Source organism: Rousettus aegyptiacus, unplaced genomic scaffold, assembly GCF_014176215.1.
Source record: "Rousettus aegyptiacus isolate mRouAeg1 unplaced genomic scaffold, mRouAeg1.p scaffold_m13_p_17, whole genome shotgun sequence".
NCBI classification, from domain to species: domain Eukaryota; kingdom Metazoa; phylum Chordata; class Mammalia; order Chiroptera; family Pteropodidae; genus Rousettus; species Rousettus aegyptiacus.
In genome coordinates, this window is record NW_023416292.1 from 43738309 (window position 1) to 43759793 (window position 21485).

The 21485-nt window shown below is 44.6% G+C and overlaps 1 protein-coding gene across 5 annotated transcripts in view; it reads right to left on the bottom strand.

Moving 5' to 3' along the window:
- Positions 1-362: 362 nt before the first annotated feature.
- The window catches only part of SLC44A3 (solute carrier family 44 member 3), a 79687-nt gene continuing 58564 nt past the window's right edge, over positions 363-21485 (bottom strand). For all 5 annotated transcript variants that reach the window (XM_016140911.2, XM_016140910.2, XM_016140909.2 and 2 more), the window contains 3 exons: positions 5133-5270; positions 2795-3031; positions 363-1687 (listed from right to left, as the gene is read on the bottom strand). In XM_016140911.2, coding sequence (XP_015996397.2) covers positions 1577-1687; positions 2795-3031; positions 5133-5270 — 486 coding nt within the window. In that variant the 3' untranslated portion in view covers positions 363-1576. The remainder of the gene's footprint in view (positions 1688-2794; positions 3032-5132; positions 5271-21485) is intronic.

The window sequence follows — 21485 nt, forward strand, 5'->3', positions numbered from 1 at the left end:
ATACATTATAGTTAATAATATATTAATATATATTATATTTAATAATATTGTGACAACTATGTACAGGGTCAGATGGGTACTACTAGACTTACCAGGTGTTCACTTCACAAGGTATACATGTCTCATCACTATATTGTACACCTGAAACTTTATAATACTGTATATCAACTATAATTGAAAGATACATTTTTTAAAGGAATGCATTACATAGAAATATAGCACACAAAATTGTTTAAATGAATAAAATTTTTAAATCATTTACAATGCCATTATTTTAAAACAATTTTTCATCTATTCATTTCTAATTTCTAATAAACATATACTTTTTAAAAAAGAAACATACAGATCATGAATAGGATATGCTATTTGATGATTAACTAGGGTTTACAGTATGAAGTATTAGACAGGACCTTCAGTCATGACACAATGAAGGACAAATGGCTAAGCGAGTTGTAATGACAAAAAAAAAAAAAAATCCATTCACTAAAAGAAAATTGGCAACTCACACTTTCCGACATTTTCTCAGCCAGTGATTCCTTCTGATAGGATTGGCTCTGTTTGGGCTAAGGGTGAAGTGTGCCTGCTTGTGTTTTGCTAAGGCAGATAATAAGGACTTGTACAGGGTGTGCTGCACCCACAGAAACGGTCTACTTACTTACTTATCGCACCACAATGACTAATGAATTTCCAGAAACTGCTCTGCAAATTCCTTTTCTAAAGGAGACTGTTGGAGCTCAACTCATTCCATAGTGCTGTTTAAGATAAAAGTGGTAATTTACATTTGTTAAAGTAGACCTGAGCAGCAAGCTCTTTCTTGCCATCTTTGAAGAGGGGTTTCAGGAAGCCTTCTATGCATTGCTTACCCCACAAAGAAGCCAGACTGGTCCTCCTGTTTACCCACTCACCTAACTGTTGTGAGCCTGACAGTCAACATGTTACCTATTACTATTTGTTTAAAGCTTTAAAAAGGAAACCTGCCCCCCAACACACCCACTGCCATTGAATCTAATTCTCAAGGGATAGAGTCCAGGTGATTCTCCAGTGGGGCTGTGGTTGAAAATAACTTTTCCAGAATGTTAATTTGTAAGAAGTAGCCTTGTACTTTTAACCAACTAAAGTCATATCTGGTTAGAATTATGCCTCTGGTGGCAGTTTTGGTTTTTATCGTCACAAAATCTAAGAATTGTACTTTGCAAAGTTATAGCACATTTAGCACAGTTCCAAGATTGGATTGAGTTGGGAAAAGTCCTGCTCTATATTAGGGCAGCATTCCAGAGATTTCTGCTAAGGTTTATTTACTGGTTGTCAGTGAGGGGTATGCTTTTCATCAGTGCCATGAAATAAATGTTTACACAGTATACTTTTTAACTGATGCATATGGTCTTAGAAGATTTTTTCTGTCTCATTAGGTACAAAAAGGTTGTAAACTTTTATGACCCTAGTACTGTAACATGGCCAAACAATAAGGTCCAAAATAATGAAGAAGAAGAATACAGTCTATCAGGGCTTATCATTTATTGTGTGAATGTCTCTTAAAGGAGGGAAACTTTTCCAGGTACAAATACCTAACAGGCGCTTATCTCACAATGGGCCGAAGTTCTGTTCCTTCTGTTCCTTCTTCGTTCCGTAAGTTCTTATCTCTCTGTGCCCTTGAATCATTTAATTTATTGGTCTTTTTTATAAAACTCTGAAAAACAAAAGAATGAGTTAGACCAGGGTTGTGTGTCTACATTGTGGGCAACCATTTACCTGGCCATACCATCTTGGGGGATTTCTTTTCAAAGTTTCTCCTGTTGAATTAAAATATTTGGGGGGTTAGATTTCACAGTGAATTTTTAATTCCAATTTTTAATCGGAAAAGTGTAAATCAAAAAAAGAAGACCTGGTTAGCTTCATTCCACCATCAGAAATATTTTCTTGAGAGTATGTACAAATTAGCTAACATGCTATTGTGTTTTTATGTTTTATATGGAGAAGGATGAGGACACATTACTTATAAAACTATAGAAGTGCCCGTTGAACTTCAGTGCCTGGCTGAATGGAAAGATGGTCTGCTTTGTTTAAACGCAAAAGGGCTTTAATATCTAAGTTTTATTGCAATAGAATGAAAGAAAATTATTAAAGCATCATAACCCAGACAACAGAAAGAGATGAGAGACTTCATACAGCTCTTAAAATATCCCTGTCTACACAGGATAAGGCAAATAACAACTGTGTTGCAAAAGCTGTTGGAAACAGCTGCCTGCTATTTCCAGAGAGAGGCAGCGTGGGCCTCCGCCGAGGGTGTGGCTTGTCTTGTGGTGGCCTGCTTGGGTTAATAAAGGGCCTGAGATCGCAGATCTGTCCATACTGGCACAGATGGGGATTACTCTTCACTGGAGTGTGTGCCCCCTAACATACAATGGGTTTGATGTGACGCTTGGGGACACAAAAATGCTTTAGAAAAGATCAGCTGTTAAACCTCCAGATCATCTGAAAGGCCAGACCAAGCCATTAGCACCAGAGGGACTTGGATTGCTACTGTGTCCAGAACACCTCCGCCCCAATGTCACTTGGTCAGTGTTAATCGTTCAGCTTCATTTGCCTCCAAGGAGAAGGTTACAATAAAGGAGGTGGGTTAAGTCTCAGAAAACAGCCCATGTTTCACTCGTAGGACACATTCATGCCATGTGGGAAAAGCTCAGAGAGGCCCCAGGAAAAGAAAGTGAAGCTAGGTATGTGCCTCCCTTATGCGTCAGTTTTCAACACTTTTATGAAGATGGAGATTACAACAGGAAATGAAATGTCTGCTTACCAAAATCTCTTGGTCCATAAAGTAGGGCTTTTCTGATGATCCATCATTTGTTTCCAGATCAACAGCAAAACACAGGAAAAGTGCATCCAGCACAGTTTCAAACACAGATAAAAAACTATGGGCCACTAAGTACGCAAAAAAAGCAACCAATAGCAATGGTATTGCCCACACCTGGAGTGCACGGTGGTAGTTAAATGCCATCAGTCCTCCAAAAACAGTGAAACACACCACTAACACCTGTGAAAACGAGAGTTTTTTGCAAATCTTTATAAACTGGTTGGTTAGAATATTGTAAAAAAGATTGTTAGTTACCATCATATCATATACATGCATGTGTGTGAGAGCGTTTGTGGGTACCCCATAGTAAAAAATGCTTGTCAGAAAATTTGGTAGCATGAAATAGGGAAAAGAAATGAAAAGCTATGATACAAAAAAATTAATATGGAGGATAGGAAGAGTTTATGTACTTTCATCCTATCTGTGCCCAGTTTTGTATTTATGTAGATATAATGATACTTCATAAACTTGTTTTTTCTCTTAACCTCATGATAAGCATCCCATTTAAAAACTTTTTCATAAATGCCATTTTTAAATAACAGTAGGACAAATTCATTGAGTGGATACATTGTAATTTAATATGTGATTATTTTTACCCTAGGGATTAAACAAAAGGGTTTTTCAATGCTGGTGTGGGGAGATAATAGGATTACTCCAGGCTTTGGCTATATGTAATAATTATATTTCCAGGAACAGGATTACAGGCTAGGGTGTACCTAATTCTTTAACAGACAAGATGGAGCCCATCTGGAGTCTGCATTGCCCTTGGATAGCCACAAAGATGGACATGACTGTCTGAATGCTATTTCACTCAAAAAACAACAACAAAGAATCACCAATTTCACATGCTCATTAGAATATCATTAGCAATTATGTATTCCTTACAGGAAGTATATGAAAATGGATTGTCGCTTAAAATAAAAGATAAATCTTTTATAAAGATGAAACCCTACTCCAAAAATGTCTGGAAGTAGTTATTAGAAAATATATCACCTATAATCCTACCAAGATAACATAAATAATATTAGCCATTTAAATACAGCCAAAACTAAGATTATTTAGGCTGTTTTGAAAGGCATAAGCAGTTTGTGCTTCTAAGCTAATGTCACGTGGAAAGTCTCTAGGGCTCAGCTGAGCCTTAAAATACATGCATAATTAACACCCACCTGTGCAATCCAAGCATGGCATAACTTGTTACCAACACAGCTAACTATGATAGTAATGCACAAGAGGGACACCAAATGTCACAGACACAAAATGTTAACCAAAGAGCTGAGTCCCCATATTTGGCATTTCCAGGTCACAACTGGAAACCGAGATCTTGTTCACTCTGGGGCACCACCAAAAACCCCGGCATCTGTGTCCTATGTGGAGGAATGTTTGGAAGAAGCGAGGATGTCCAGCTTGAAATAGTGAAGATGTGGCAGGAAGGTCAGAACATCTCTGATCAAGAATTTGAAGGGCAGTCAAGTGCAAGTGGGGTTAGGACAACCAAGGGTGCAGAATTAGGCCCAGTGGGTGACAATCACATGGGAAGAGACACACTGTGGTACAATATAAAGAACTTCCAACTTGAAGCTTGGGCAAGGTGGGGCTGGGGCACCACTTTCACCAATATTCCAGTTATACCCCCTCAACCTAGGAAAGGCATGTGTCATTTTCAGTTTATAGGTATGACGACTGAGGTTCAGAGTTAAAGATCCCAACTGCAAGACTTGTCCTTCACATCATGAGATGCTGGAGCCCCAAGACGCTCCTTTGTGCACAAGACTATAGGAAGTTCCTTGCAGAAGACTACTCAGGTGACAGTAGAAACGTAACCTAGGAAAGTTTGTAACATCAACAATTTTGTCTACTTATGGACTTAATGCCCTCACATAATGTAGACATTTTATCAGGTTTCAATACTATTTCCATATATTATATGCTGTCTCTCCCCAAAGTTATCTATTTTCTGAGGCTAGCAGCATTTTTATTTTAGACATGAAATAGTGGTACTCAGAATAGTAGAAAGCATGACTCACAAGTAAGAGAGTGAGACCAGGATTCAAAGCCTGGCTCTACCTATTGTGGAATCCCAGACAAGTTATGAAACCTTAGCGTCCTCATCTGCAACACAGGGACAGTTCACAGGGCTGAGTATTAAACGATATAAGGGAGCACAGCTTCTATCACAGAGTGAGCACTCAAGAAACATTCGTTCTCGTTTTAAGCCTTATTGCATGACTTAATTTTGGGATCCTAAGTTCCTTCATTTATTATTTTAGTGATGACATCTCACCTTTCCTAGAAAAATTATGAAGTCTCCAAAGCAGTTAACAGATGTGAAATGACTTGAATTCTTGGATAAGAGTTTGAGTGCATCTTTCGCTGATGTACAAAAATCTGTCCCATTAATGGCTGTGGTAGTATATGCATTCTGCAATGAAAGGCAATAGTTAAAAAGATGATGATTCTTACTGTTTTAAAGACAATATAATGACAACACAGAATATTTTCAAAAGAAAAATGATTACTATAAACCCATAACAAATCATTTCATTTTATAGTCCCTTCCAGTCAGATTATATACATATATTTTTTCATAGTTACAGTAAATGGAAAAAATAAAGAAGTACTTTTGGTCAGTATGGTGGATTGAGCATCCCACTACAAACATATAGAAATGAGGGATAAAGTAGAAATTATTTTTCAATGCACAGCAGTTTGAGGACCAGGAAGGAAGTTTAGGTGTTGGAAACAATGCAGCTCCTAGGGATTGGTAGGAGCTGAACCCAAAGCCTCAATGGGCATGGAATCAGTAAAGGCTTTTGGGGCTGGGGATTAACCCCTTATGGGTAAGAGATGATTCTCAAGTCCTAGCAAGGGAATTGAGCTCCCTGCACAAATTCAGGATTTGTACTCAATTCAAACTCAACCAACCACCCCAAGAAAGTGATAAAGATGTACACCATCTGCCTCAGACCACTGAAATTACTGCAGTCTGGGAAGACAAAGAAAATCATACCCCTTCCCCACCCTCCCAGGCCAGGGAAAGGTGAAGTGCCACAAACAACCATTCTTGAAGAAGAAGAAAAGTGTTCACAGAAAAAATTTACAGACAACCCAAGGAAATAAACAGCAGAACACATGAAGAGAATCTGAGACAAAGTACTCAAGGGACTTTGCTAAAGATGCTAAGGAAACAATGGAAGGAGCAGTGACCATAAGGAACGAATCTCATGGTGCGGAAAATGAAGAGGCAGAGTAGGAAACAAACTGAATAGAAACCTAGAGATGAAAAAATAGGCAATTTAAATCGTACAGTTTCATTGTATATCTGACTTTTTTCCTCTATGTAATAAGCATTTTCATGTTGTTCCATGGCTTTTATAATTTTAATTTTTAATGTTACATATTCCATCAGTGGTATGTGTGTGTGTGTGTGAGTGTAGTTTGGGCATATCAGACTATTTCAAATATTTTGCTATTATAAATAACTATGCACTGAACATCTTAATTTCCCGAGTTTGGATAATTTCTTATGGATGAATTTACAGAAATGGGACTACTTAATCAGAGAGAGAGAGAGACACAGTTTATGTTCACATGAGAAGATTTCTTAGGTCATTTTTTAAAATACCAATGATATGATTATTTCAAAAACATCTATTTCTTATATTACCCTTGAAAACTATAAAAATACTATTTGTCCTATAGTTTATAACAAAGAATTTATAGCTTTCTTGGGAAAATATTACCTGCTTGGATTTTTGTCATTCCATTTGGCTCGGACAAAAGATAAAATTTTCATCTCGTGATATACAAATTATCACACACCCACTCAGAAACACTGTAAGGAAACCAATTCGGAGTCCTGTTGCAGTAATTCGGCTCCCAACAAGGCTGGTCTGACTTAATCAGAGTAAGTGACGGAGATGGAGAGGAGTAACAAGAATGGGATTAAAGGAGTAAAATTAACTGACGCACTTTGCCAAGCTCCTTCTTCACCAAGCCAACTGGAAAGAAACGATTGGTTTTTAAAGACAAAAGGCTGGGCACCCACCTCCCCTCACAGGGCACCCTGTTTGCCTCAGGGGAGTTATTCTAAGTCAGATGAAGTCCTCAGAAATGCCTTAATGGTATTCCACAAACAACTTTAGGTTTCTGACTTTGAATGTGTGCAAATGGCTATTGGTGGAAAGCTGTCCCCGGTTTGGGGATTTAAGTCTTGAGAAAGGGTGTGGAAACTCATTTGCTCATTATTTAACAAAGCATCTTCAGTCATCTAAGGTTCTTAGAACCCTGATGACTAATTTGTTAATTACGAAAAAAAAACACATTCGTTGGGTGGGTTGGGGGCAATGACAGGATAATGATTTTTTCATGGACTGTAAACCGAGTCCTCTAGCAAATCAGGAAGCTTTTTCTTTTTCTTTTTTTTCTTTTTTCTTTTTTTACTCTAACCTTCTGAACATTACACTATCGATTTTCATTAGAACAAAATGTTACTTAAAAGGGTGAGAGTTAAGGTAAGCACAGGCTCTGTAACCAGATAGTCTCTGGGTTCAAATCCCAGTTCTACTGCTGGCTGTCAGTTGTGGGCAAATGATTTCACCTCTCTCCAGACCTCGATTTCCTCGTCTATAAAGTGAGCTACAGAGCCTGCTTCCAAGGGATGCTGGGAGGATTAAAGACCATATTCCCCATAAGGCACTTAGCAAAGTCCAGACCTCACCAAAGATGATCTCATTTAGCACTGGGAAACACAGAGGCAACTCTGTAGGCACCAAGGAAGTTCTGAAAGGACCAGCGGTTTCTCTGTGTTGGATTCTAATCCCGCCCACTCGCAGGGATCCCGGAAGGGCAGGACTTGCTCTCCAGACCCCATTCCAGGCCCCACTCCGTCTTTCTTTGAAGCTGCAATTCCATCACTTGCCGCAACCTCTTCCTCTGCATTCAGGCTCTGTCCCCAGCCCATCACCCCACCAATGCCCTCTCTAAACAGAGATTCTTAGTCTTCTTCCTGATCCATACTGGAGAAGACAGTTTTTATGGGAACTTCCTTTTCCTAAAGACCATGGCCCTGTAATCAATTTAGTTCCACTCTTCACAGTAGATTTTGCTCCTTGGCTACAAGGATTAAAGGTGAAAATGGCAATTTCTCAGGCATGTGTTGACTCCACAGGTTTTTTGAGGCCCGTAACCATTTATTTATTTTTTTAATGTGTCATCCTCACTGAAAGAGGGCATTCAAACCACTGTGACAGGGAAGTTACACATGCCATCCTGCAGTTACTTACTCTCCCACTCTCACTTACCACAAGGTTTAGCTCTGAGTGTGACAGAGACCTAGAATTAATGTCTAAATGAATAGCTAGAGAACCACTCAAGACAGGATATGGACTGAAAATTTCTGCAGTTTCAGCATTAGCTTGTTTATATTTATTCTGAGTAGAAGCTGCTTCCTTGTCAGGCAGCTGGAAGTTTCAATGTTCTAAGTCAGCGGTCCCTAACTTTTTTGGTACCAAGGACTGGCGCTCCTATGAGAATCTAACGCCTGATGATCTGAGGTGGACGGAGCTGAGGCGGTGATGCTAGCGCTGGGGAGCGGCTGCAAAGACAGATGAAGCTTCTTTGCTTGTTCACTGGCCACTCACCTCCTGCTGTGTGGCCCAGTTCCTAACAGGCCACGGACTATTATCAGTCCACGGCCCAGGGGTTGGGGACCCCCGTCCTAAGTCCTTGCTCAGAGCATGTATATTTGCCTGCACTGAAAGGACTCGAGGCGAACACACTAAGGTAACCAACCAGCAAACCCCAACAATATGTGGAAAAGATTATATGTAATAAGGATTAGGTGACATGCAGTGTTGGTTGTGAAAATTAACCAGGAGATCCTGAAGGCTAATCTTTAAGCAAGAGAACAAGGGTAGTGTTATCAAACTATTAAATTTATTACCAGACACAATTTGGTGTGCACTTTTCTTTAGCATCACCCAAAAGTGGATATTTCTGTATCTTGATATCGAATCTATAAAAGAATCCCGAACCTGACAACGGTAGCATCTCAACACTAGGTCTCCCATTCACTCCTTTGCCTGGGATTTAAGACTCTCCAGGGACAGGTTGGCTAGTTTTCAGGCTTTCATGAAGTGTCCACCAGAGTCTGTCCCTGTGGCAGGGGAGGGTGTGGGGAATGACTCAGAGGAGGAAGGTCCTGTGTGGCTATGAAGACTTGGGAACAATATATAATCACTCAAGTAAGAATGGGGGAATGATGGGAACAGAAGCATAGGCTGGGGGGCGGGATGTGGGAAGAGGTGTGGAGGAGGCAGTGGTTAGAAAGACTTCTCAGAGCGGCGTTTAGCTAGTCCCCAAAGTTGGCCGTCCGCCGCAGGGAATGGGGTAGGTGAGAGCTGAGGCAGCGGTAGCAGGAGGCAGTGATGTGAGGCTCGGGGAAACGGGTCTGGAGGAGTCACGAGCCTGACTGCGGCAGGGCCGAGATGCTGCGTGTGGAGCAAGGGGAGTGATGGTAAGTTTCAGGACTCCTGTGATTTTCAGCCTGTGCTTCTGGAAGCTCTCCCAGAATGTCCCGTGGAGGTTCAGGGCAGATCTCACCTCATCTGCATCTTCTCTGGAGCCACCAAGCCCTGTACCTCCCAAGGCTCATTCCCAGGGCCGACTCAGTGCCTCCACAGGACCTACTGGGCTTTGCCAGAGTTACGTGTACCGCAGTCATAAGGCCAGGCCCAGGCCTGAAGGAAATAAGCTCCTTTCCAGGGAAGAAATATGAGTCTTGGGAACTGTCCCTCTTTCTAGGTACTCTGCTCCCTTCCAACTCTCTTCAAGAGATGCCTCAGAGATATGTCCCAAATGGCTTGCCGCAGACCTAACAGTAGCTTCCTAATTTGTTTTGTTGTCATTTTGTTTCATTTGCTGTCAGGAGACAGGTATGCATGCATCTTCTGTGTGTAAATAAATCATAATAAATAATGATGGCAACATTCAAGGAGTGCACACCAAGTGCCAGGCCATATTCTCTCTTCCCTTTAATGTGCTAACTCATTCAATCCTCTTAACAACGCCAACTGGAGGATGGGGCTGGTGAGGAAACCGAAGCATAGAGAGGTCAGGCAGCACCCCCCTCGCGCACACACGGCCCATGTGGCATCGCTTACTGGAAGTGGCCCTCTGACCCACGCAGGCTCATCAGGAAAACATTTACTTTGAGCCGTACTTTGTGCTTTTCCTTCCCATTGATTCGAAACCATAAAGTGGTGTTCTCGTGAGGCAGATCATTTAAAAAGCCATGACGTAGCAGGATGGCTTACTGGAGACAGGCGGAGTGGCTTGCACTAAGTAACGCCACCTCGCACGCACCTTGTCTGTTGCTGGCCGAGGTGTCTTCCAGCCTTACAGTTCTACAGCAAAGACGCTCAGTGTCCACTTCTTAGTGGACGAGGCACCCTCCCGGGATCTTCTTCTTTGTCCTCATCTGTTTCTCACCACAACTCGGTGAAATAATCACTGGGTATTATTATTCTTATTTCACAGAAAATTCTAATTAGTAAAGAAAAATGTAGGAGATTTAAGAGTACTTTTAGGGAACGGAAAAGTTGGGTTACCTCTTTAATTTATTTTGAGAGTTATCCAAGAATGTTAATCGCAGCTTTTACACAGAAAAAACATTTTTGCTCCTCAAGTCAAAACCGAAGCCAGCACAGTTGGGCCCTGTGTCCCTCTGCAGCTAAGGGCAGCCTCTAAACCGAAGCTGTTCCTTCTTTGGGTGGAGGAACTGTGAACCCTGGGCTCTGTTGACTCTCCAAAAAGGTAAACAGAGTTTTCCCCTGTATAGGAGGGAAGGCATCTGCCAAAAACCATGCCACTGAATAGCTAGCTTTATTTCTGGAAGGCCTTTCTAACAAAGTTCTGATATTTATGAACTCGAAATAAAACAAGAATTACTAAAACAAAGTTAAAAGCTAGACAATGAATGCATAACACAAGTATTCGTTCTTTCCTCCAAACTGAAAGAAATACAGTGAAATATGAGCCCAGACATATCCCCATACATCCAAAGGACCTACAGTAAAACTTGCAGGAACCATCCCAAGCTGTGTTTTTACCACAAACACATGCTGAGGGAGGCGGGTACGCAAACAGCCTCTGGGCCTTGCGGGGCCTGGCGGTCACCATTCCAGTCAGTTCGAGAGTTCACTGGTCACCAGCCGCCCATATCCAGTGAGATGGTGAGTGGGGGACACCTGCCAGTCCCCACAGGGTCAGGACCAGTAGAGATGGGGTAAAGGAAGGAACAAGCCTTTGCTTAGACTTGCCGCTGCCCGTAAAGCCAGGTGCACAGCAGTGCTGTTTTGTTTGCTCTTTTTAAATTTGTTTTGCTTATTTTTTGGAATAATGGCTTTATTATTTTCATGCTCATCATTAAAAAAATCAAGCAACATCGAAAGAGAAAGAGAAGACAGCAAGAAAATCACTCAGCTCCCACTCCTCAGAAATCATTATCGCTAACGTCATGTGACCTCACTCCATCCTTCTCTGTGAATATTCACAGACAGAAGGAGGGATGCATAGGCGAACAGAAGCTATAAAAATGCAATCATGCTCTACATGATATTTTAATTAAATAAAAGTGCTAATGGCAATTTGACTTCAAAAGAAGAGAATGAAACTAAACCGACATTGAAGGAATATTTGAATTTTAGTCAATGTGTTTTCATACAGTATACTTAGGTTCCTGAAAAATCTTTCTGCAATCATTATAAAAATTGTTAATAGGTTAGAGAACTTATTTCTTAACAATGTGTTTTAGGTTTAGGCAGCATAGATGGTAAAAGATGAGCCCTCTCACACTTTCTCCCACCTCCTGATTTTAGTGATCTTCATTATTATTGTCTTTGTCAGGGTCTTGAACATTTACAGCTTCTTAGACAATGACGGTCTCGGTTTCTTAATGAGGTGTTCCCCACACTGCCACCATGCCTGTCATCGCGCACACCTGCCCTGGGCTGGCACCTCCTACTGCCCTGCAGGATGCTGCTTCCTCTGCCAAGGCACCTTGCAGACCTCACCCTCTCTGCAAGGCTAATGTTTGTTGAATGGATAAAGGAGGGTGCTTTTGGCAAATCGGGGATGTCTTCCAAATAATATTTCTTCATACAAAACTCAAATTTGATTAAGAGTCAACTTGTTCCTTCAGTAGAACGTCGTATTGCAAGGCACCGCAACATCACCTAGGAACACCCTCTCATTTCAGTGACAAGGGAGTGGAAGTCTCAACGGGCTAAGTCACCAGGCAAAGATGATGGAGATGCAACATGAATTGAGGGTTCACAGCCAGTGCCCCCGCCTCCCACGAGTCCGGAAAAAGCCAAATCAGGCAACTGCATCTTGCTGAACTTGGCCCATCACTGACACGCTAGCAGAGCTCTGCACTCTGCAGTGAAAACACCCATGAAGACACAATTCTTAATGAGGCAGGTGCAGGGCCCAGGCCTTGCAGGCTGGGCCACCCCCAGTGAGCCCTCTGCTGGCCCCCAGTGAGCACCATGGAACCTGTGCAGAGTCAGTGGGGGATGCAAGCAAGGCAGAAGGGAGGCCTGGTCCTTCGCGAAGCAAAATTCAACTTGTGGACTATGAAACAGGAAATGCAGGTGGTGGGAAGGCCCACGCTGTTTTTTACTTTAGCCTTATTGTAAAGAAGATGAAACAGATGGGCTGTCCCTAGTTAGTGACAGCCATTGGTTCCTCCCCTACATAACCTCATCCCTGACAAGGACCTCCAGGCAGCACAATGAAGCCATGAAGGCCACAGTTGGTGGAGTCTTACAAATCAGCACATAGTAGGGCTGCCGCCCCAGATCAGCTCTTTGGCCTCCAGCCTCAGCTTCCTCATCTGTACAGTGGGGGTAATGACCAGCTAACAGCAGCATTCTTGAGAGGATAAACTTCAACCGTGTGAGTAAAACGTTCACCGTGGGGCTGGGATACTACAGGAACTCAATAAAGGCTATGTTATTTACAGGCTCTAGGAAGTTGGTTAAGAGAATATCAAACATATCTGATTTGGAGCTCAGGACCAAGAAAATGGTAACAAAGACTGAGAGCGGAAGTGGAAATGCTTACACGTCTTCACATTTTGCATGACTGAGGAAGTAACTTAAGGCTGGCGTGTGTCCCCCCCTGGGCACACTGTTGGTGGCTTGTGGTGATGAGAACAGCCCACTGACTGGAGCCTGCAATTGAAAGGCCATTGATTGTTGAGACTTACTGCTTTGTACCATAGCTTGGTCCGGCATGCAGTTAAAAACACTGATAAAAAAAATTCATCTGCTTAAAGACAATGACTATAATGACAGCTCTTTCTGAAGCTTCGAAAGATGACCGGCCCTTCCATTTCCGCCTCCTCTGTCCACTGGCACTTCTCAGAAAGTGGTGTCCCTTCCCATCAGTCCCAGGGGCTGTTATCGAGCTGCTCCAGCAGGAGAGGGCGGCAATTTTGAATGTGTATTTCCCTTTTCCTTAGTGCTTCCCTGCTACTCTTCACAGATGCTAACGGCTATGTGAAGGCAGCAGGAACCAGGGCGGGTGCAGAGAAAGTGTGGGCCCTCATGCTCCCTCATCCTCCCAACCACGGGCGATGTATGGAAGCTGTGCTTCGGCCAAGCTTGGGGCGGAGGGCAGGGCCTGAGCCAGGTCAGTAGCCTCCTGTCCTTGGGACCCCACCAAGTTTCTTTGTTGCCAGCTGATGGGGGCAGGACATGGGCATGGCAAACAGGCCCAGAGAGCTCTTCTTACTCCCACTGAGCTGCATCCTGTTAAGTCATCTGGCCTCAGCTGTTTCCTCCTTGGAGGAGTGCAAACGCCTCTCCCTGCTCCACCCCTATGCCAGCTTAGGCATTCTATAAAAGCCAAAGGAGGGGAAAGATGAAATCACCTGAAGAACTGTCAAAACCTGGATCCATCTGCCAAAACTTTTAGAAAATTTCTAGCCCCACCTCGACGAGAGAACCAAAATTACCTTAATCACTTCCGCTGCTACTTTTTACAGAGCTTGTTTCTCAAACATCTATGAGACTAACTGAAGACTGACTGTCCAGCTCTCCTCGATATCTGCGTGATCATTCGCATGGCTTTCCTGAATTCTTTTTCTTTTCCCTCATGTATCTTCTCCTTTCCATCCTCTCTGCATCCCTTACTCAAGTAGGACTCAGGTTCTGTGCTCATTCCCTCAGGTGAAGTTAGGGGGCTGATGAGGGGGCATCAAGAAGACACCCAGTCTGCACCTCTTGCTGGCTTTTGCTTTCCAAAATGTTAAGCTCCTTAGGTGCTTCCCTACCATGAGAGAAGGTGAAGGAAGGGGACTCCAGTATTAGCCAAGCATCCGGGAGCAGCAGGTGAGCATGCAGGTCTTCCTCCGCTCCCCCATGAGAAAGGGAGAGGCCCCTGGGCTGGGGGAGGAGGGAGAAGAGATGTGTGGGTCCTGACCAGGTGTCCAGGTCTGCTTTTTCTTAGCAGAGCATGAAGAAGCATCACCACTCTAAAGAGAAGTGTCCACTTTGAGGGTCCGGATTTGTCAGGAGTGAGGGAGTTTCAGAGACTGGGGCGTCAGTGCTAGAACCAGAGGAATCCCAGGCAGAGCGGGAGGGCTGGCCACCCTGACACCAGCATGTCCCCACAGACAGGACCATGGGGGCTTACAGAAGAGTCCTGTTTCCTGAGCAGGGCCTCGGGAGCCATGACGATGGGAAGACAAATGTCTCAAGGGCCACCTGCCCGGGGACACCTGACAACTCCTATAACCCCATGGGGGAATTATAGCCCCCAAATAACATTTTATTAATTAAATTTTCTGCCAGGTTAGCAGATGAGAGCTCCTAGTCGGAAGTTAGGTTGGGAGACATGGTGCAGTATTTCTTACGCATCTGAGTTTGTGGCTGAGATTTACACCCATATGGAAGTCAGTCAAAGGCAAACTCAGGTGCTGGAAGCCCAGAGCACTGTTGGATTCCGACTTGCAGGGAACAAGTCAGTGACTGCTGCAGCAGAGTGGCTTTTAGTCCCTAAACCACTATGGCTTACACCTCCCTTCTTTGTTCTACCTTCTTATGAACACATTCTCTAGACCCTAGCCAATAATCCTTCTCCTGACAAGCCTAATGTTTAGGACAAAGACAGCTGGGGAAGGACAGGGGGAAAATGACCTCACAGCCGGAGCCTTGCCCAGCAGGGAACGAAGGGAGGAGGAGATGGCATGGGCTGCCGAGGTGGGCAGTCTGAGTCCTCTGACAACGAGCCTGCTCCAGAAGCAGACAAAGAGACATGACATGAAGAAACCTCCCTATCACGAGGAAGATTAGATTTGATGTAGGAGCTAATTATGGTTTAATTAATTTCCACACTACGTGAATTTGGGAAATGCCAAAATGAATCTAAAATCTTCACGTTTCTTAAGCCCTTAGGTAATGAGAACGGCCTCCCCCACCCAGCCCCCACCAGCCCCCACCCTGGCTGCGATCGCGGGTGCTGGCGCCCACGGCTGACATGCGCCTGTGATGGGAAGGGCGCAGGCGGGCGTTGGTCTGCAGGGCCGCCGTCCCACATCAAACACGGATTGTCAGAACCCTCGTTTTCATGTGTCACCTGCTCTCTTATTTATGTGGTAATTAGAGTTTGCTGACTCCAGAGATAGTTTTCACAGATGGAAGTCAAAAACACAGGTGATCTCCTTCAGCGCGTTTCCGGCGTGCCTCGGGCATGTCATGATGAAAGGCACAAAGAACAACACGGGGTGGGAAAGGCGCCTTAGAGTTAAGCGAGTGGTGATTCCTTGGATGAGACGCCGTCTGAACCAGTGTGGTGAGAACCAGTTCCAGTTGCCCTTGCTGAGCAGACACACAAATGCCCTTGACTGCTGAAAATGGGGGCGAAGAAAAAGAAAAGGAGATGCAGAAAAGAGGCAGCCAAACGGATATGTCGCTCAGGGCACGTTGCCTTAACCCTGGGCCGCAGGCATTTTTGTCTCCTGGTCACGGGTTCAGATCTGAGGTCTGGCACTTCCTCACCATCTTGAGGGCGCGGCTCGGTCATTATTCTGGACTGGAAGCACCAGAAGAGCCACTCTTAGCAGTCCCGCCCACCCACCCCACCATGTAGGTGCTGGGGTTCTAGATGGGAGCGGGGCAGAAAGAGGAAGGAATACTTGGAGAAGCTCCCTGTGGATGCTGATGCGCCCTTAGCCAAGCAGGCGGCATGAACCACCACAGAAACTCAGCACTGTCCTCAGTGTAGGAAAGAGTCAGAGCTTATACATTTGGTGGGTGGATAATAATAACAACTCCCCTGCCAGGCACAAAACTAAGAGCTTTGCAAACATGATCTCTATTTATAATAATCCTGGGAGAGAGGCATTGTTCTACCCTGTTTGTCTGTCACGTGGTAAACTTTCGATGTGTGGTAAATGAACAAATAAAGAACCTAAACCCTCTCCTTCCCCTCACAAAATAAACTAACATGTATGGAGCATGCACCAAGACACCATGCTATGCTTATATGTATTAGCTCAGTTAACCATCTCAACTGCCTGTGATGCAGGTGTTAAGAATTCTGCTATATATGTAAGAAAAATGAAGCTAAGAGAGAGGACCCATCCCAGGTCACGTAATAACTGGAGCAGCTATGATTCAACCCAGACCTACCTGCCTCAAAGTCTGCCTTCCCACTCCATCACACTGCTGAGATATGTGGTCCAAGGCCAAGGAGGGGAAGGAGTGAGGAAGAGGGAGCTCTCATAAGATGTGGACAAATATCTTCTGGAAGAAGGGGAGGCTCAGGGGAGAGAAGAGAGGCTACTTGCAGAAGGGAGCCGAGGGCATGGTGCCATTAATAACAGGTGAGACCCTGACCTTCTCAGAAGCCAAATAATCACCACACTTCTGCCCCTATGAGCATGGGTTTGACTTCCAAGTTGCCCAAGGGATGGGAGAGATATATAGGGTTCTACTTGAAAGGTAAGCTAGGGCAGCTTATATCAAAACACTGTATTATCTGGCATACTTGTCTGTCCCAGTGTCTCAGTGAATCTTGGAGGGCAGGGAAAGAGAAGAACACAGGGTAAAGAAGGATCGGAATGAGCTCTGCCCACTGTGTGGCCCTGGTCGAGATCCTCAAGCCCTCCGGACCCCCGATTCTGCTGTACGGACAGTAGGGCGCTCCATGGCCTCTCTTGGTGTGGGGCAACCTTATGTTCATATTTCCATAGCCAGGGATCTCTGTCACAGTAATACGTCTCATTTGTTCCAAGAGGAGGAAGCAGACTTCAGGGACTCAGTTTGGAAGGAGAAGCAGAACACAGCCTGGCACCAAGAATGTGCCTTCTCAGCTACTCAGTTTACAGGGGGAACCCCAGGCAAGGTCTACCTTGTTAGCTGGGCCTGGGAGAGGGTGGGCTCATCTTTCTCATTCAGGTGTGAAACATTAATAAACTGTTCCTACAATACATTGTCTCATGCACTGACTAGATTTCAAGATATTTTTGATCTTCATCAGCTTGGCTCTCATGTTGCATAATTGTTCTGAACTTGGATAAGAAAGAGGGAATGACTTACTGGGTCTCCAAAACCTCAACACCCAGCCTTTTTGCTTTCCTCCCACCTAACCTAGAGCAGGTTGCTACTTAACCTCTGTGAACCTAAGTGGCATGAGCTATTAAAAAAAAGGAAAAAGATAATAGCGGTATTTCCCTCACAGAATTATTTGTGAGGATGAAGGTAATTAAGACACACGAAGTACTTAGTACAGTGCTTGGCACACGTAAGCGCCCAAAGAGTGGCAGGTATTCTGGGTCAGGAGCCGCCAAACTTGGAGAAAGTCAAAGAAAGTAACGCCTGCCACTCAGCTGCCTCCCAGCAGGGCTTCCCGATGGGCTGAGGGCCTCTTGCATAATTTACCCTCCCTTCCCTCTAGTGAGGTAATTGCCTATTTAACAAATATTAATTGCCTCTTTAACAAGGTGGAATTTCAAGTCAGGAAGGGATTCAGAGTCCAACCAAAGATGGCCCTGCTCACTGGGCTTTACCCTCCAAAAGGAAAGAGCTCTAAGGCCCACTCGGGGAAGAGGCTTCAGGGCCTCACTCCCCTGAAGCCTGACCCATGCAATATGTCCCCAGCAGGTGGGAGCTGGGCTCCAGAGAGGCTGCTCCCAGGAAAGCCACATAAAGCCACAGCCCTAAGTGCAGCAGGTTCTGAGCCAGGCACCAAAATACATGAGGACAGTTAGTTTTCTCCCAGACAGTCTGGGGCCTCTGACAAATAGGTGTCTCAATTGCTTTCTATCTAAAGCTGGGGTAGCACCATTTGCCATGAAACAGCTGGGCTGTGGGGATTACCACTGTCTATAAATGGGCCTTAATGCAAACTATCACATTGACACACATGTGAATTTCTTTCTAAGACATGCACACATGGAGGCATCACTTTGGGGCTCTCACCATCAGCTGGCTGCCCCAGAATAACTCTACACCAGTCAGTTGGGGTGGCAGGATTCAGAACCACTGCTGTCATTGAAAGAATGGCTGTCTGGATGCTCTGTGATGAGGCTACCTATACCTATTACAGCATGTTAGTTACCAAAAAGAAGTGTGTCCTCTTAAGGACCTTCATAGGTAATTAGATTAACTGCACAATATGTGTTAATTTTTTCCCCCTGAGATGCACATGTGGCTCCAAGAAGAGGAGAGGAGTCACTGGAGATGTGCCAGCTGGCTTGGGATGAACCAAAACCTGACATAGAAAAGTCACCAAGGGTTTTGTTATTGATGGATTGCAAGAAAGAGAACCATTGAAATCGAGCTAAGTGCAAGAAAGGCATGAGGAGGGAAAGAAGGCTTTGAGATATTACAAAGTCGAATCTGCCACAAAGGCTTAGAAGACAGAGACCAACATTATGTGCACTGAAAAAAAAAAAAAAAAAAGAGTATTGGCAGGCAGTGTGGGCTGGGGAGGGACTGTGAAGTAGAGAGGAGAGAGATGCATGTATTTGCCAAGTAGCGACAACTTTTTCTCTGCACTGGAGTCGACCAGATTGTCTGGGGCCTTTCTGACCAATATATTTGTTAGTCAGGAGACAGAAAGCTGCAGCATTTCCAATTAAATGCCAGGAGGCAGTGATCTGTGCATCGACAAACATCATAACTAGATGGCTGCCGGAGTGGAGGAGGTTGGCATCTCCACTGCATTCAGGTAGATCTGAGTCATCTCGTTCTCTCCTCACTTACTGGGAGACACGGCAGAGATTCACCAGGCACCCAACTACCCTGCATAATGGCCCACAGCAGAAACGGAATGAGGAAGCTGTTGGACATTACTGTGTCCTTCACTGTTGAGAAGAAACAAGGTGACTGGCATTTTATCAGAATCTTGTCCCTGGTTATTTTGTTTACTGACCGCCATCACTCTGTAGCAGCAGTGTTTGTAGAATGGCTATAAGGGGATGCAGACAGGTGGCTCTTCACTCACATTCTCAGCCCACTCGCCAAGATTCTGGTGGCTTGAGACCAGATCAACCTAAAACCTCGCTCGTTTTTGTGATCCTTGCCATGAATAAGAAGTTCAACATGAAAAAAAAAAAATGATCCTGTCGTTTGGACTATGACAGGAAAACCCACAGTTCATGTTTTTTCACTCTGTCCCATGTCTCACATGTCACTGCCGCAATGTAGCAGGGTGGCGCCCGTGTGCCCCAGCTCTCAACTGGGCACCTCGAGAAGGGTCAGAAAGCCACATGAAGACCTCAGCATCATTTAGGCTGATCCCCTTATTCTGCAGAAGCTCAGTAAGGTGGAAAGATTCACCCAAGTTCCACAAAGAAGGCAGAAGCCCACTGCTATCACCTGGCCAGGAGCTGCCTTTACTTATGAGCTCCTCCCAGGAGACTGGAAATAGTCCTTCTCAAACCTGTTTGACCTCAGCCCACAGCTCACTTCCTATGCCCATTCCCACTTCTGCTGGAAGAACAAAGGATTGAAGAGGAATGCGATGCTCTACGTGATAAAAAGAAATGAAACAAATTAAACGAGAGCCAGATGAACAACATAAGAAAGATGTTAAGACAAGAATAATTGCACTTGAAGAATACGTCCAACCCAAGGGAACGCTGGTGGTGTACCCAAAACAAAGTGTTCTTTCCCCAATTGGCAAAATTCACAAGTTTTGCAGGGTTGCCAGGCATCACCATAGCAGCCAGAGGTCTTAACAGAATAATGAATTTGTGTCCTCAGGAAACTAAGTAAAACCAATTTTGGTTCCTAAGTAGTAAGCTGTAGTAACACACTATCTACTTTACTGATCAGCAAATAGCCCTTAGTTGTATGTGAAAATGAAAATCCGTGAAATTCTGCCACTTGACTACAAGAATGGAAGAAAGGACATTCTGGAATGTCCAGATCAGTTTGGAAGCACCAGGAAGAGTCCTGTGGCCCATCAGTGGGTTTCAAACTCAGAAGAATACTGATCTAAAGCCACCATTAGAGCTGGGACAGAGGTCTGTGTTGTCAATAGGTAGGAGATGTGCACTTAGGGAGATACTTCCATGAGGAACTGCGAGTGGACACGTAGGAAGCAGGTAGAAGCTGCTGGTTTGCTGGCTTGAGAGGCCCAAGGGGAACACCTGTCAGCTCCTGGAGATGCTGGGAAGGACGGGGAGGCTACAGGATCTTGCTAGACAGTCTCTGAGAACCAACCTGGCCTCCCAGGAGCTTTGACACTGACTTGCCTGGGGGAGAGTGTTGGGAGCTGCGCCCTTGGTTTCTCAAGCCCTCAGGCTGTGAGAACCAAACCCATGATAAACAAGTCTTTCCGAGAAGCTGGCTGACCACCAAAGGTGCTGATAGTCTCCTGCTCTCCCCCCCACCTCGTACTTCCCCCTGTCCTTACCGCTCCTCACACCACCAGCTGAAGACCAATCATATTGCAACAGGTACCCTTTGCCTGCCCCCCTTTGTTCTTGCCGTATAAATATGTTTGTTATCCAAAAATAAAATTTGAGGCTTGATCAGAATACTGTCTTGCCTCCGCTCCTTTTTCTCCGCCCGTTTTTCCTTACAGGCTGGGTCTCCCTTGCCCCCACCAAATAACAAGTCCCGCGGGTCGGGACAGGAGAGGATGGGACCTGACCCCTGTTAAGCCTTTTCTGGATCTATAATTGCATGATTTATCCTTCACCCCATCCATGTCCCTATACCCTTCCTGTCCTACACAAAAATCTGCCTGTAACAAGCCTTGCTCAACTGCCAACAAACTGACTTCTCTGGACCCTGGCTTGGACAGGCCCTAAACAGATGCACCCCAGGCAGTGGTTGTGACTTGTTCTCTAGCTATTTAAAAACACATAGTCCTTCAGGGCTTGGATCCCACAAGCGAAACAAATATGAATTCAAATCCTAGTTCTGCCACTATGTGCCCTCTTTAAGCCTCAGTTTCCTGGTCTATAAATGGGAGACACTATCTCAAAGAGCTGTGTCAAAAATTAACAAATGATATAATGCAGGAAAAGTGCTTAGCATACTACAGGCAACACAGCGAGTGCCAAGAGTCCCCAGCTAGTGCCATTGTTGGTAGTAAGTTGGTGACCTCCAGT